Source organism: Macaca nemestrina, chromosome 16 (genome assembly GCF_043159975.1).
Source record: "Macaca nemestrina isolate mMacNem1 chromosome 16, mMacNem.hap1, whole genome shotgun sequence".
Lineage (NCBI taxonomy): Eukaryota > Metazoa > Chordata > Mammalia > Primates > Cercopithecidae > Macaca > Macaca nemestrina.
In genome coordinates this window covers 66,885,599-66,901,789 of record NC_092140.1, presented here as the reverse complement: position 1 = coordinate 66,901,789, position 16,191 = coordinate 66,885,599, and the positions used below count along the sequence as shown (strand labels likewise).

At 35.7% G+C, this 16,191-nt stretch overlaps 1 protein-coding gene and 1 long non-coding RNA gene across 8 annotated transcripts in view; one reads left to right on the top strand and one right to left on the bottom strand.

Annotated features, from left to right (window-relative positions):
- LOC105485573 (uncharacterized) overlaps positions 1-12,021 on the top strand; it is a 29,470-nt gene extending 17,449 nt beyond the window's left edge. The window contains exons 2-3 of the long non-coding RNA XR_989674.3: positions 1,652-1,733; positions 11,462-12,021. This is a non-coding gene — a long non-coding RNA (uncharacterized lncRNA). The remainder of the gene's footprint in view (positions 1-1,651; positions 1,734-11,461) is intronic.
- LOC105485577 (diaphanous related formin 3) overlaps positions 1-16,191 on the bottom strand; it is a 498,294-nt gene that overhangs the window by 52,991 nt on the left and 429,112 nt on the right. The window contains exon 28 of one of the 7 annotated variants that reach the window (XM_071081265.1): positions 1,927-2,132. The exons of the other annotated variants lie outside the window; for them this stretch is intronic. Within the exon in view, the coding sequence (XP_070937366.1) occupies positions 2,011-2,132 (122 nt within the window). The 3' untranslated portion in view covers positions 1,927-2,010. Of the gene's footprint in view, positions 1-1,926; positions 2,133-16,191 lie in introns of those variants that run through there. 7 annotated transcript variants of the gene reach the window in all.

Genomic DNA, 16,191 nt, shown 5'->3' with positions numbered 1-16,191 from the left:
ACAGAGTGAGACCTTGTCTAAATTAGAAATAAGTTTTAATGATAAGGAAACAAACTTCAGGTGTTAAACCTCAGTTTATAACTTTACCTTTTTCTTGTCCCCCTTCCTCTAATAAGATGCCACATCCTCAACTTTACCTTCCCAATGTTTCTTCCATCCATCCTGTCTGTATCAGTTAGGATGTTCCCAAAAGTGGCAGATTGCTTATTACAAGGTGTATTTATTGTCTCACTTAACAAGAAATCCTAAGTTTTGACGTTTTGGTGCGGCTAACTGGGGCCTCAGGGAGCTGGCTGGGGGTGTGAAGACTGTGCAACTCCATTTTCTAGTGTGAATCATACAGCTCAATTTTATAAGAAAATTGTTTTTGAGAACAAAAATAAGTATTCTACCTGTACAAACAAACAAACAAAAAAATCACCAATCCATATTCTCCCTCTCCCAAGAACAAGAAGGGAGAGGGAGAAGAATGAAGAGGGGCAGTACTGACATAGTTTTTCTCTTTTAACCAGCTTCTCATAAATTGAGATGCTTATTATAAGCTAGCAAGTAGGATAGACCCCGTTTTCCCCATTTATCTATCTAGATGCAGCATATGGTTGTACTCCTCTCTTTCATTCATTTAATATTTGTTACCATTTATGATGTAACCATCTATTATCTAGATGGTAATGAGAACACATCATTATCTCTGCCCTCCAAGAATAATTCAGAATTCACCTCAAGAAGACATCACAAATTATCTGCTTAGCAAAGTTCCCAGCACATGGTAGATGATCAAATATTTGCTTAATGCATCTGTTCTGTAGCATTACACTTTTTAGAGGGTTCTAAAGAAAACTTGTGAAGATAAAAGCTTCAGGATATGGCATCTGATTAGAGGAGGGGATGAGGAAAGAGATGACTAGAAGGCATCATTTTAAGCTTTGAAAGTTCCTTATAGACACATAACACACATGCCTCTATTTCTTCCATAACATCCTTGACAAGCAACAATCCTTATTTTGCTTGAATATTACAACTTGTAAGGAAGTCATGCTGTCCTAAGAGAGGTCAGTGTATCACTGTACAGTCCTGACCATTATAATGTTCTTTGGAGTTAAAAAAAAAGAAAACCTGTTCCCCCGTTCAGAGGGGAGAGGAAATTTCCATCGTTTGTCCCAATTATAGCACTTGAAGAAAGTGGTTGTGGTTTAATGGAATTAACAGTGACCTGGTGACACAAGACCAGGTATAACTTTGAACAAGGCGCACAATCTTGCTGAGATTCATTTTTTTCTTTCTCTAAGATGAGGATAATCTTCACCTGCCACACTTATTGTCAGAAATAAGTGAGATTATGTAAGTGAAAGTACGCAGTGCCTGCTTGCAGATAAAACATTTTTTTAAGGTATGCAAGAAGATAATGATACCACTGAACACTTCTAAGGATAACCCTTTACAGAAAGATGAAAGTTAAAAAAAATTTTTAAGTGGACATGCCACATTAATGTTAAATATATTTAAAGTCTTAATGCACAAAAATGTCACTTAATAGACAACTGCAGCTACATATTGTAAGCAGTTGGCTATGGACATGCTAATCTTTTGATGACTATTTTTAAGTTAAAATGCATTAATATTCATGATTCTGCCTTTCTTACATTCACAGGAATAATGCTGGGCTTGTATATCCAAGAAACATTTTTTTAAAAAGAGATGACAAAGAAGAGGTATCGGCAACAAAAATACAGGTACCTCTCATGGAGACGTGCTCTGTGCCAGGCAATACACTAAACCCTTCATATGCTGAATAGCTTCCAGTGCTCGGAAACTCTTTTGAAGTAGACATTATTATCACCTCCATTTTACAAATATGAAAGTGAATGTAACATCACTTAAATAATTCAATCACATTGTAAGCAGCTGAGGCTGGATTTGAAATCTGTTCTTTGGTGTTAGACTCCCTTTATTTGCTTCCTTAATACATATAATGGGTGGGTCTGACACAATTACTGTGTTTAAAATATATTACTCACTAAATTCTGCTTTAAATGAGATTATCAACAGGGGAATACCTGACTCTTTGGTAGCATACATTATTACGTCAGCTCTCTTTTGTGATGATTCTGTAACTACAATGACAGATGGACCTATTAAAAAAATAAAAGTAGTAAGAATAAAAAAATCTCACTTAATTTTTTTAAAATTTCATGTACTGTGTTAACTATCACAAAATACAACAGAAACAAAGAACAGTATAGTGTCAAGCACGTACATACTGTCTTAAAAACACTGACAAAATATATTCAAAAGATCTGCAATGCAGCAGTCCAGGAGGGTTGACATTAGAAAAAAAATATTAAGCCCAGTAAGTTAATGATACCTTAGAACTACTCTGAGTTTGTGAAGGAATTAAAAAATCATTCAAATGTTAAGAATTTATAATACGTCAGTTAAATTTTTAAATAAGAATGGTATCTATACATACTGATTAAGCTTTAAGTACTTTTTCCATACTTCAAGTATTTTGAAGTATCTTCTCAGGGGCCTACTTAACAGTGTGCAGATGGAGTAGCCATCAGCCAACTAGTTACCTTCAGTGCCATCCAGTGATCCATGGTGGCAGGAACTTCTGGTCTCTGTTGCTTCCTCTACTTTCAAGTCTTGCATTAATTTGCCACCCAACAGCCCACTCTTCCTGGTCCAACCAAGGCCAGTTAGTACAGTCTGACCACTCACTCAGACCATTTGGGATAAATCTTACTTTCTAGCCACTTGCCTCCTATTCGGTTACAAATGATTTTACAACACAAATACTGTATTTAAAGAACTTTTAAAAACTCCATAAATGATTAGATTTTGTTTTCAGTTATCTGTGCAAAATACTGGTTGGCTTTCCCACATAACTGTAAATCCACCTCAGCATTGTTAGGTGGCAACCAAGAAAATTATAGGTATAGGAGGATAAATCTTCTGAAATGCTACCCTTGGAGTTCCATTCTACCCCACTCAAAAAACAAACAAAAAAACCCCAAACCAAACCAAACCAAACCAAACAAACAAACGAAAAAAAAATAAACAAACAAAGAAAAAGAAAAAAGAGACAGACTGTTAAAATGGACAATCTTATTTGTCATCAATTGTACTGAACTTTTTATTTCTAATCACCGATACAGAAATCACTAAACATACAACCTGTAATTTTAACAACACAATGACAGAAAAATTCACAATTACTGAGCTGGTACTGTATATATTAGGCACTAGCCAAGTCCTTTTACATTATTTATTCCGTTTCAGACTTATCACAGCCTCTCATGGTTGGAATTGTTATTCCAGTTTTACAGGTGAGAAAACAGTCTTAAAGGCACAAGGTCAGACCCTTGGCCACCTCCCTGATACCATGCTGCTGGTGGTGAGGAAAAAGCTCACACTAAACTTTCCTTTCTTTAAAAAGAATATCACAGAACATAAGCCACCCTAATAAGGTCCTAAGTATTTAGAGGAATTACTATGGAAAGTTCTTGTCATTACAAAGCTAAATTCTTGTTCTGAAGTCTCCTTGAATAGCTCAAAAAGAAAATCAGATGTTTAGCACTTGACAATTTGTTCAAAGTTTCAGAAACAGCAATAGTGTTTTACTCAAGGCAAATCATTATAAATTATAAACACCAAAATGTCACTGGACTAAATGAAACACACTCTCTGATCCTATTCATAGCTACTGAATATAAAGAACTTAATGAATTAGGTTAATGTGCCTGTTAAGATGATACAAGGTAGAAAGGGGATCACCAGAAGCAAGTTTCCAAAGTCAAATTATAATGTCGTCTAATAATAGATCTTGTAAAGAGACATTAATATTAACACATGTACTATACGACATATATAATTGAGACATTTTCAATGGTGGAATGTTGAAATAGGAAAATGTAATACTTCTTTTTTTAAAGTAATTGTTATTTGTTGAATCCTTTTGGTAGGCTGTATTCCAAGAAAGCAATATCTTGAACTAGTTTTCAATCATCACAAAGGTTGGGGAATATCTTTCTGTATATTTTATTAAGGCTTCTCAGAGATGTAACAGATACTTCAAATTCATATATTTTAATGACAATGCCACCTCAAAATGTACCCCCCCCCCACCTAACTGATAACTTGAAGAAAATATATTCAGAATATAACCTGAAAACAAACACAGTATAATGATGATGGATAGTCCATTTCTTTCCCTAAGATTTAGCTCATGGTATGCCTCTGATAAGGAAATGCATGTTTCTAAAAAGCACTCAGTTTTCTTTAGAAACAAACCGAAACAAAACAAAACAGTAGACTGCTCTTTTTCTTCTGACATACCATATAAAGCCTTCCTTCCAGAATATTTTTCCCTTTGAAATTAAGCCATAAAATAAAATGTCTTGCTTGAAAATCAATATATTAGTGAATGGGGACAAACATATTTGTGTGATTTGAGTTCAACTGTAGAACATATAATGAAGAGAGCCACATTTTTACTTAGAGAAGATATCTATCAAATACAATACTAGCATTAGTTCTGTTTCCTATTTCTAGGTAAAATTTTACGTAAGAAATAAAACACTGATTTAATGAAGAATGGATTAATTTGAAAGCTATGATACTTAAAACTTATGGAGAGAGGTTGGCTCTAAGCAAAAAGGTGAATTAAATGAAGCCTGCTTTGGATGTTGTTTTCCTTGGTTAGGCCATGAGCAGCTACTGAAGAAACATTCCAGGCAATGGGTTCTCTCATGTTGCTCATGGCCTATCTACTAAAGACATTCCTTCATGTGAAGTACCCTGCGACCTGAATTTGTGTCTATACCTCTTCTTCTTGGTGTTGGAGAAAGCTCTTTAAAGACCTATTTGTTACTGTCTTCTTTTTCCTCTCTGAATAAGGAAATGATAGATGGCACTCTAGTGGTGAAATTGGACTGAGAGGCAGACTTGGGAATTAGAAGCTAAAGGATAAAGAGGGTAGGCTTTAAGACAGAGGGAGCCCAAGTCTGTGATGACATTTTGGAACCTCCATACAAGCATCAGACTACCTTTGAATTTCTCCGTTTAAATGAAGTATAAAAGCCAATAATAATTTGAGGATTCTCTCCTATGCACTTGAACTTAATCCTAAACAATTGAGGAGGAGAAACTGGATAGTTGGGAAGGAGAAACTGTATACTTGGAGAACAATGGGCTATGTTCTGAAGAAATGTGTCATTGCGATTTTGCTGTCATGGGAACATTATAGTCTATACTTACGTAATTGATATAGCCTACTATACCCCTAGGCTATAATGTAACACGATTATAAGTATTTGTGTATCTAAGTGTATCTAAACACAGAAAAGGTACAGTAAAAAAAAAAAAAAAAAGATAAAAATGGTACACCTGTATAGGACAGCTCCATTATAATCTTATTGGGCCACCACTGTATATTGGGTCTGTCATTGACCTAAGTGTCATTATGTGGTATATGACTATATTTTCTTTTCAAAACTTGAATTTTGAACCATATTTATTACTTAGTCCAAAACTAAATTCTAAAAGCCATAAAAACACTATGCTCAAAATATTAGAAATTATTAAAATATTTTTATTTTGTGAAAAAGTTCTAAAAAAATTGAACATAAAATATTTATTTTAATAAACATGGGCAATGTGATATAAGTTATAATCATTTCTTTTGCAAAACTGAGAATTTTATCAGGATGGGAAACATTGTGTTCATCTTTGCAACTAGAACATCCAGTCGGTATTCTGCATGTGGCTGGTGCTTGTAAATGACGGTTGAACAAATAAAATGCTGTAAAATATATCCCCATTGCAAAGAGCTGTCCTCTGTATGTGCCTGACAGTTATCTATAAAACTGAATATATGAGGAAGATTTTGGGCAAACACAGAAAAAAAGAAAGATTAGAATTTTTGAGAAGAAGCTTAGCAGAACACAGTTATTGGCAGTCATTTAAGCTAGTAAGCAAACATTATAAGCCCATTTATTTATCTGCCCCAATAACTCATTTTCCTCTGCAAGTATTCACTGACTATCTGGCATATGTAATAATCCCCAAGTGAAAGTTTAAAAGTATATATGTAGGGTGGGGTGGAGAGCTGCCGTTAAAGGAGCACTGTAGGAATTTAGCCTAATTTCCATGATTTTTGTTTTTCTAATATTTGTATTCTATTAAAACAACCCAAAGAATACAACTAAATGCACACTTGGCTAAATTTTCATACTGTAAAATTCTGCAAATAACTCGCTAACCATTACACAAATCAAGAATTTTGATTGATAGTTTACATATATAACACATATTTTTTTGGGTAGTTCTATTACAAAAATCACCCACCTTCCCAAAAGGGATTGTTAACAATTATAACCAGCTTATATGAAAATTTGATTAGAACAGCTCAAATGGAATTGGCAAGTAAGGACTTTTCACTGAGCAAATGCATAAAACTTTCAAAAGATTGATAGGGATATGTAACTTAATTTGTCGGTTTCATTTTTCATGTCTTGGTAATAAATGTTATTTTGATAAATAAAGATGATTTTGTTGCATTTATTGCATGGTGATTTTTATACAAGCATGGTTCTTCAAGTAACATAAGAGGAAGAACCATATTTCAGTACTCAAGCTGTTAACTCATGTTTCTTTTAAAGTTATTTGTCAATGTCTCTTCATCTGCATAAGAACTAGGTGAATTGACAGCATGAGTTTCTCTATGTTCTAAATCATAAAAAATCCCAAGGAAAAGCAATGAGTGTAATAGCCCTATAAATATTTGTGGATTGTCACTAATTCTACTCTATTTGCCTTTCACCACTGACTTAGGATCCTTTTCATTTTATGTTCATCTGACAAAATAATGGTAACGACAGTGGGCAAGAGGTTGTACCATACACAGAACAAAATGTGGGTGGATTTGAGTTTGTCCCATTTGGCACCAATCCAGACATGACAGTAGGCGAAAGAGGGAAGGAATTCCAGTCCCATTGGGTTGCTTGTGTCCAGAGGAACAAGAGCAAAACTAATCAAGGACGATAATAGGGAGTTTTGAAAGCAGCTTCTGGGCACCACCAAAGTAATGGTCAGAATGATACTGGCTGCTTGTGCTCTTTCAGAAGCAGGGCTTTACCTGGCAGCAAAAGCAAGATAAAAGCTTTTGAATAAAGATATAACCATATGAAGCAGCTTTTACACTTTATATAAAGCTGCTGTCAAAATATTGTCCATAAAACATCTAATTATCCCTGTCAAAGGTTCTGCATTCAGAGCCCTTAGGAATTCAAAGCCACAAAAAAAGCTTGCCACTCTTCAAGAATCGGTATACGTCCTTATAGAAGGAAATAATGATGATTTAACCTACAGAGGTCCTTCGGAAACATTTTTCAAAAAGAGTCTGAGAGCCTTATGACATGGCCTTTATTGATTTTTCCCTTCTGTAGGGTTCAAAGGAATTAATAAAATGTGATTATTACTTGTGAACAGGTAATGGGTCCTAGTTATGGTGGACTGACATTCAACATCCATTTTTAACCATCTACTAGAGTGTCTTCCTGTACTGCAGTGGCTGAAAGCTAAAAACCACATCAGAGATCCCATGCAGTTTGGATGTGATTTGGTTTGGCCAGTCTTCAAACTGCTCAAAATTAGGATGTTGGAAGTAAGGTGGAGGCCACGTTTTTGTGGGTTTTGCTTGCAAGTGTGACTGTGGAAGCATTTGGTTTCCTCTCATAGCACCAGCAGCATTCCCTGTATCTAGTCACTAGCTGGGTAGTACTAAAAGGCAGAAAGACAACTCTCTGTTATGCTGGTGTGGAATTGTAACAGGCACTGCAAGGTTCTGTATCTGGCAGTAACAGTGGTGGCTTCCTGATCATGGGGACTTCCTGTTAGGGAGTGGCAGTGAGGTTCTGGAGCCAGCAACTACCCAATTCAGCAGGCAGTTTCTGTATCATAGAGCGGGGAGCAAATGCCATGGTAGCCTGTGTTAGGGCTTTACATGTAGCTCATCAAAGCTTGATCTAAATTGTTTCTTCAGTCCTCCTAATAACCCCGAATCCACTTACAATATCATGATTAAATACTTCACTGCTTAAACTGGATTCTAGTCTCTGAGCCAGAATCCTGACCTATACAGTGTGCCAGCACATATATACCCCTTACAAGAAATGGATTTCCTATTTTGTAGTGATGAGGAGGAGGTTCTAAAAGTCTATAGGAAAAATAACTCTCCAGAATAATGTTCAGGGACTAATGGGTGTGAACTCTTTCCCCCACTCTGAATGAAGATGTGTTCTTGGTGACACTGAGATATATTCCAGGACCAGGAGAGCTCAATGTTTAAAGTATTTGCTTGAGCCGAGGTGTCCAGATTGTTAGTGTACTTCTAGAATGTAAACCCCAAGTATAAAAGGACAGTAGTGCAGTAAGAACTAAGCTTCTTAGAGTCAGTGAGACCCTATTTTCTAGCAACAGTGTCCTGGTAGCTGCAGGTGCCCATTCATTTCTAGAGGCAATGGGTTCCGAGACATGCTACATCTGTTCCTGTTATGCAGTCATCCAACTTTCCATAAGATGTTATACCACTGGCTAATGAAAGTGGAAACCTAACTTAACTATATCCTCTGTGTGTGTGTGTGTGTGTGTGTGTGTGTGTGTGTGTGTGTGTGGTCTTTCCCCACCAATCCACAGCTCCCTTGAAGTATTCAAGTCTCCTGGTAAAAGTTTTTTTGTTTTATTGTACTCTGTCTAGATTCTTTGTTAAGTGTCACTGATAGAAAATGACAGTCTTTCTTTTCTTTTTTTTGAGACAAAGTCTCACACTGTTGCCTGGGCTGGTGTGCAGTGGCGCGATCTCGGCTCGCTGTAATCTCCGCCTCCTGGGTTCAAGCAATTCTCCTGCCTCAGCCTCCCTAGTAGCTGGGATTACAGGTGCGCACCACCACGCCCCGCTAATTTTTTTGTGTATTTTTAGTAGAGATGGGGTTTCACTATGTTGGTCAGGCTGGTCTCGAACTCCTGACCTTGTGATCTGCCTGCCTCTGCCTCCCAAAGTGCTGGGATTACAGGCGTGAGCCACCGCACCCAGCCAGAAAATTAGATAGTCTTTCTATCTGTTCACCTCAATGTGTTAAAAGTTAAAAAAATATATATATATATGATTGGCTGTCACTATGGGTCCTCAGTTTTTGTGATAAAGGAATAGTTCTCTATTAGACACTGTGAGGGGCTTCAACAGCAAGTGTGGGTAGGGTTGCGAGATTTAGCAAAATAAAACAATATAAAAAATGAGTACACTTAGTGAAATATGAATTTTAGATAAACAATGAATAACTTTCTAGTATATGTATACCCTATGCAATATTTAGGACATATTTATATTAAAAATTATTCATTGTTTACCTGAAATTCAAATTTAACTGACATTTCTATGTTTTATCTGGTCCCTAGTTGTAGAAAAACTCTCGCGTGAACTATCACTGCAGAATGATCTTATTCCACACCAGCTTGGGAGCCTGAGACTGTCTAAAGAATTTAAGACACCCATTTTCAGATAGAAAGAATGAGCTCAGTATGGGTAATCTATGGCCTTATAAATCATGAGGAACAAATGGTACATGAAACTCTTGGTTGGCCTTACTCTCGGTATTTCTTGGGTTTTATTTCCTTGAGCCTAAATTCAAGTATGCATTTGCCTAGAGGATGCAGCCCAAGTTTCGGCACTCTATAACCAGCTCTATTTCCTCTTTTTCCCCTGGCTGTTAGGAAGCTCAAAAATAAATCACAGTATTAACTTTTCACTTCTTCATCCTTAAAAAGATAAGCTACCTGAAATCCTTTCAAAAGAGGATGGGCCATAAATTGCTGATTGAGTCAAATGAGCTGGCTTTCCTTTATGGTAGTCACAGATAGTGAAATAAATAGTTCTGAAAATTACACATAATATAAATCACCTTTCTAATTTTTACATCTTTGGGGAATAGAAAATACTTTGTTTACTTTAATTCTCTATAAGTTCAAAATTTGGCTATACGAATTGAAAATAGGGTAGTATCTTGCACTGTTGTTGCTGTGATGAATATGCCCCAGAACAGAAAAGTTATTTTAGAGTTTCAACTTTTATTTACCAAGGCCTGTATTCTATAATACATAGAAGAGAGCTGTATCAAGCAATTCACTGTTTTTAGTTGTTAAAAGTGTTCTACTGCTAAAATCTGAGAAGTGAAAATGTGGCTAAACTTTGAAATGTAATATATGTCTGGGAAATAAAATAATTTGCAGCATAGCTAAGTTTTGCTCAAGTCTGGAGAGAGAACATGAAAAATTTTCAGACTAGCAATTTGCTGACTAGAAAATGACTATATTTTCAATCAGCCTAATATGGCAGTTGTTTTTCATAGGCAAAGAAAAGCTAAGGAAGACTTACAGTCTGTAGATATTCAGCATAGCTTGGCAAAATTTAGCTGCTAGTTTCTTATCCTTGTTATATGTTTCCATATGGGACTTCTTATTATCAAGAAGAAATAATAGAAGTAAACAGAAGCAAGAGGAAAAGTCCAGACTGGCATGCATTAACTGCTTGTCAACTATGGTTTTCCTAATGAATTGTCCTGTTATTCTGTATCTCAATGATTATAGTACAACAGCTTTCATTAGTCACTGCAAATAAGACTTAGTGCCACCTTATTTACATTCTATTGCAAATAATTAGCATTTCCTATTGGATTCATCCAAGTAACTTCTGAACTTGCAGCAAGACTATTTGACATCATCCAATACTTGATTCCATACTGAACAGGCTTGAAAACAGATTCTGTGCTTTTTAGTTACAACAGTGTCACCAGTGAATTCTACCATAGCTTAAATTCCTGCCAATATTGTAGCTAGGGATATCAAAATGCTGCAGTAATTAGACCTTGCAAGCCTGACTTCCCTAGTGGTAGAACTGTCACAGAAGGGGAGGAATTGATATTCAAAGTTTATAATAACCCAAACCTCTACAATTATTGCTAGAACACGAATGTTACCGTTTTAAACAGCAGAAAGCAACTTAAGAAAAAAGCCTTATTACAAAGGTAAAAGAGAGAGGGGAAAAATAGCATCATATGCTTTGATGACCAATGCCTTTCCTCTGCTAAAAATTTATAATTACTTATTAAAATTCAAACCTGATTATTAACTTGGTGGGGAAATACTTCTCTTGAAAACATAGCTGCCATATTCAACAGAATATAAAAAGCCTATTCCATTCTATGAATTAAAATTTCACTTTACAAGTACATTATTCTAGAACTATATAGATTTGCATATATTATTTCATATAACCAAATTTATAGAAAGCATTTTATATAAAACCACTTATTTCTATTTCTATATAATTAATATGTTCATATGTCTGTGTATGTCCATGTGTGTTTTTGTGTGTGTCTTGACCTACATATGTCATCTTTTATAGGTAACTGATGTATTCTCTGGAATGCACATACAATAAAACAAGGATCACTGAATCAAATAATGCTGAATTTGTGTGAATGTGTTATTCACAGATAGAACCAGTTAATCTGAATATAAAACTTTGGGAAAGGGCAGTCATCGGTCCCAAGCAATGGGTAAGTCTATTTGCCTGCTCTTATCTGATTTTCCCAGCCTATGTTCCATACAATGTATACCTCCTGTTATCTACCTCAGGACCTTATTTTCATGGGATAATTGAGCATCCTGGTCCAGTTAACCAACTCAAGAATCCCCCAATGCTTTACATATTTCTTCCATTTGTACTTAGTCATGGATCCAGCCTGAAAGTCTCAGTCCTCAATGCCTGGCCAAGAGGGGTTCAGATGGCTGATGTAGTGACCCTTCACTCATAAAAGAAGTGATCTGTGGGACCATTCTGTCTCAACATTTTAGTTTTCAACTGATAGTTTAACTGTCCTCACTAGACATTTAAGAAAAACGAGTAATTGAGTGTGAAAATGCAATATAATAAAACATTAGCCTTAGGATCAAAGATGTAAATACAAACATATTAAAAATAAAACTGTATAAGATTATTGATTAAGAGGTCCTGGTGAATGGAGTAGAAATTAGATGTTAGAAATCAAGAATAATAATAAAATGTACTCATTTATAAAGCCTTTTAATATAAATTATCTTTTCTGTTTATAGAGATTTAAAAACTGCAAAGAAATAGAAATGGGTCTCTTTTTACATTAATGTTTTGTTCCTTATCATGTCTTTCAATGGGGCAGTGAATTAGTTCTATCTGAAGAAACCTCTTCAAAAACAAAGCAACCCTCTGAGGATTTCCTGCAAGGTTACTGTGACCTACAGTTAACAAAGTAGGTGTTTACTTTCCCCTGACAACAGCTGGTGGTCAAATCCAGGCTATAGTTCCTTAGTGGTACAGGTGGTTGTTTAGGAAACTGGAATGATAATTAGGTCCAATATCCCTGAGGTCACACAGAGCAAAATAAAAGAATTGTTTGTTATTCAGGGAAGAAGACTTAGAACTTCTCTGGGCTGATCCACAATCTGTCTTCTTCCCAAATGTCTGCCTAAAACGAAACTGGGAATTTGGAAACTTTTCCATAGGAGTCATTATCAGCATCCATCCTTCTTTCTCAAATAAAAAATATGGATAAATGTATGGGCTTGAATCCCACCTCTGCCATTTACTAGCTATTTAACTTTGAGCAAGTTTACTTAACCTCTCTGTGTCTAAAGTTCCTCGCCTATGTGCGTGGTATGTGTATACATATATATAAGCCCTGGGCGTTATGGGATTTTGGGGATGAAGTTGGCACATATAATGGCAAAACACTGCCTACCTAGAGTAGGAGTTATATAAGCATTGGCTCTTATTTCTATGGTTAGGAAGATGTGATGTAGAGAAAATAAATAAACCATCGTGAACTTATGAACTTGAAAAGGAAATTTCTTGTCTAGTCTGTTATTAAAAAGGCCTGGCTGCGGCTTCATACAGCAGGTCTACCACCATACACAATTTGACATGCAGCCCTAATACCCCTATTTTGGTTTCAGACACTCTCTTCCACTAAAGAAGGTGAGTGTGGAGAGTAATTGATTCTAAGTCCTGCAGCAGAGTTTAAAAAAAAAAAAAAAAAAAAAAAAAGTCAAATGGGCCTGGGACATCTTGTTGTCAACTTTTAAAGATAAATTTAAAAATGCCTAGGGTAGTCTTAAAAGTACACTGAAACTTAAAGAAAGTCCTTACTAGACCAGTCTGACAGGGCATCAGAAAGAAAATAAAGGAGAAAGTCCTACATGAGTTGAAATATATTCTCCTGGTTTCTTGTTTGTTGCTTCATGTTTTAGTATCTGGTAAGGCTAGACACCCCCACTGGTTACTCTTTTTATTTTTAATTCTTACTTTCTCTAGTTTTTGCTTATTTGCTTTTCCATTTGAATTTAAGAATTAGCTTATCTGTTCCTAAGAAAACTTCTATAGACAATTTTTATTGTAAATGATGTAATGTTGACTGACATCTGTATGAATTAATACATAAAGAATTCCTGGAATTAAGAAAAAGAACTAATAACCCAATAAAAATGGGAAAAGATATTTAAGGTATAAGGATATAAAGAGACTTAAGTTACATAAAAAAGAAAAGATAGAAGAGATAGTGGTTACATTGACACTGTAGAAAGAAATTGTGTGTATAATGGACACAGGAGTAAAATTTTTGTAAATTTTCCATTTTTAGGTATAATAATGTATTACCTATTAAAAATAAAGTTATAAAATGAATATAATCATGGTTAACTGGAACAAGTTGAATTATGCATAAACACTAATCATGGCACATAGAAAAGGAAAATTAATATGTAGAATGTGAAGTAATATAAAAACAGGTGACTATAATAGGATATATTTAACTTTTACCAATACACAGGAAAGTATTGATATTTAATGGAAAAAAATGTACTTATGTAGACGAATTTTTCTCTATGTATGAAGTAGAAAAGTGTATACATGGGGAACTCTAAGTAAGAAACATGGTTTTACAAAGGTAGGATATATTATAAGAAGAAGTAGGAAGCTCCAAAGAAGGGCTGTGAGAGGATGGATAAATCAGTCTCTTGAGAGGACAGCTGACTGTGCACCACGAACCCTCCAAGCTACTGGGAGCTGATATCTCTGAATAACTTCACTAATTACAATGGGATGCTCAGAAGGCACAAGAATGTTACTGGTGAAGTACACTGGAACTGCCTGTGACCAAGACATTCATGTGGCAAAGAAGAGAGGCATCAGAATTCCTGGCAAGGTGTGAAAATGTCCACCAATGGAAAGCTTGACTATAGTCAGTGGACTGGCTCAAAGAAACCACAGAGCCAGCACTCACCTTGGCAGAAGCAAGATCCTAGGTATGTATCAGTCAGGCAGTTACTTATGACATTTCCCCTTGGCTGGTCTGAAATCATATTCTGTCTCTTTTTTAGTCCAGTAAGATTACAGTAACTGTGAGCAGGCATGGAGATGAGTTGGAATAATGACCAGAAAGAACTCTAATATAGAAGCAAACAGTAATTAAATAGATTAGAAAGATATCATTCAATAATTTGCACTACAGTTACTCCTGGCAGTTGTGTGTGGGGGTGAGGAGGGGTGCGGGTGGGGCATGGGGTAGGGAGGAGAACAAAAAACAATTTACCATAATGCGGTAGCGTGAGATCTTTGTGGTAGTGAAATCTGTATCTTGATTGTGATGTTAGTTATTTATACATGTGATAAATTGCAAAGACCTATATACAAATATACAACACACATACAAAAACAAATGCATGTAAAACTTGTAAAGTCTGAATAAGGCCTGTAGAATGTACCAATGTCAATTTGCCAATTTCCTGGTTATGTACCAGATATTATTATTGGGGGAAAACTGGGTCCAGGGAATCTTTCTCTACTATTTTTGTGACTTCCGGTGAATATATTAATTTTTTTTTTTTTTTTTGAGACAGGGTCTTGTTCTGTTGACCAGGCTGGAGTGTGGTGGTGTGACCTTGGCTCACTGTAGCTGTGACTTCTGGGGCTCAAGTGATCTTCCCACTTCAGCAAATTGAAATTTATACAAAATACTATGAATCAAAATAAAATTCAGATGGATCACAGAATTAAGTATAGTTCTAAAAAAATCAGAGGACAACAGTTTAGTTAGGCTCTTGAGTTGAAAGCTATTACAGTATTTGGTTTTATCTGGTCAGCTACTTAAAAAAGCAGGGAGCCCTAAATCTTAAATGTGACATTTCACATAAAAATGTAGATTTCTGATTTTTCTGTGAGAAATAGCAAAACTAGTCTTAGACATCATGTGACTGAGCTGGGCAGCAACTGACCTCTTCAGACAGGACACGCTCTTCAATCTGCCTCAGGCCTCTGCCTGGCATGCCCATTTCCATTATATGCCTGGTTTCTGGCAATATTTTTTAGCTTTTATTTCTACTCTACCAGTAGAATAATTTTACACCTTTATGTTTCATAAATCTGGAAGTGCCTGAAAAAAATCATAAAGGAAAAGTATAGCATTTGACTACACAAGGACAAACAAAACAAAAGGAAATACAATAAACTGAGAAGAGTCTATAGCTTTTCAGTTATTTTCATTATAAAAGGAGAGACTGTAGGGTGGAAATGCATCACAGAAAAGTAAGCCTGCTATTTTTTTGTTGCTCATACATTTAGCTATTCCAAAAAAATAACTTAAAAACAACAACAACAACAGGAAAGTAAATATAGGCTTAGTTAAAGGTAAAATGAAATTGGTATAAAACGTATAATAGTAGTTGAGAATGTGAGCTCTGGAACCTGACATTTAAGATTTGAGGCCACTCTGCCTTGCCCTCAAAACACTCTGCTTTTGTTATATTGGCAAGTTAATTCCCTTCCTTACATCTTCCATTTGCCATCTATGAAGCAGAGATAGTATTACCGTCTACTTCATAGGATGTTGAGATGATCACATAAGTGTGCATGTGAAACATTTAGCATAATTCCCAGCACCTATCAGTGCCTAATAAAAATGAGATAGTATTATTGCTGTCAGCATATAATCCCAAATCCTTACCTTACCTGTATGGTCCCAGCCTACCTTGCTAATTTCTCTAACTGCTTGCCATTCCCCATTATTCCCTTCTTGTCAACATCACTCTTCTACTGGTTCTTCT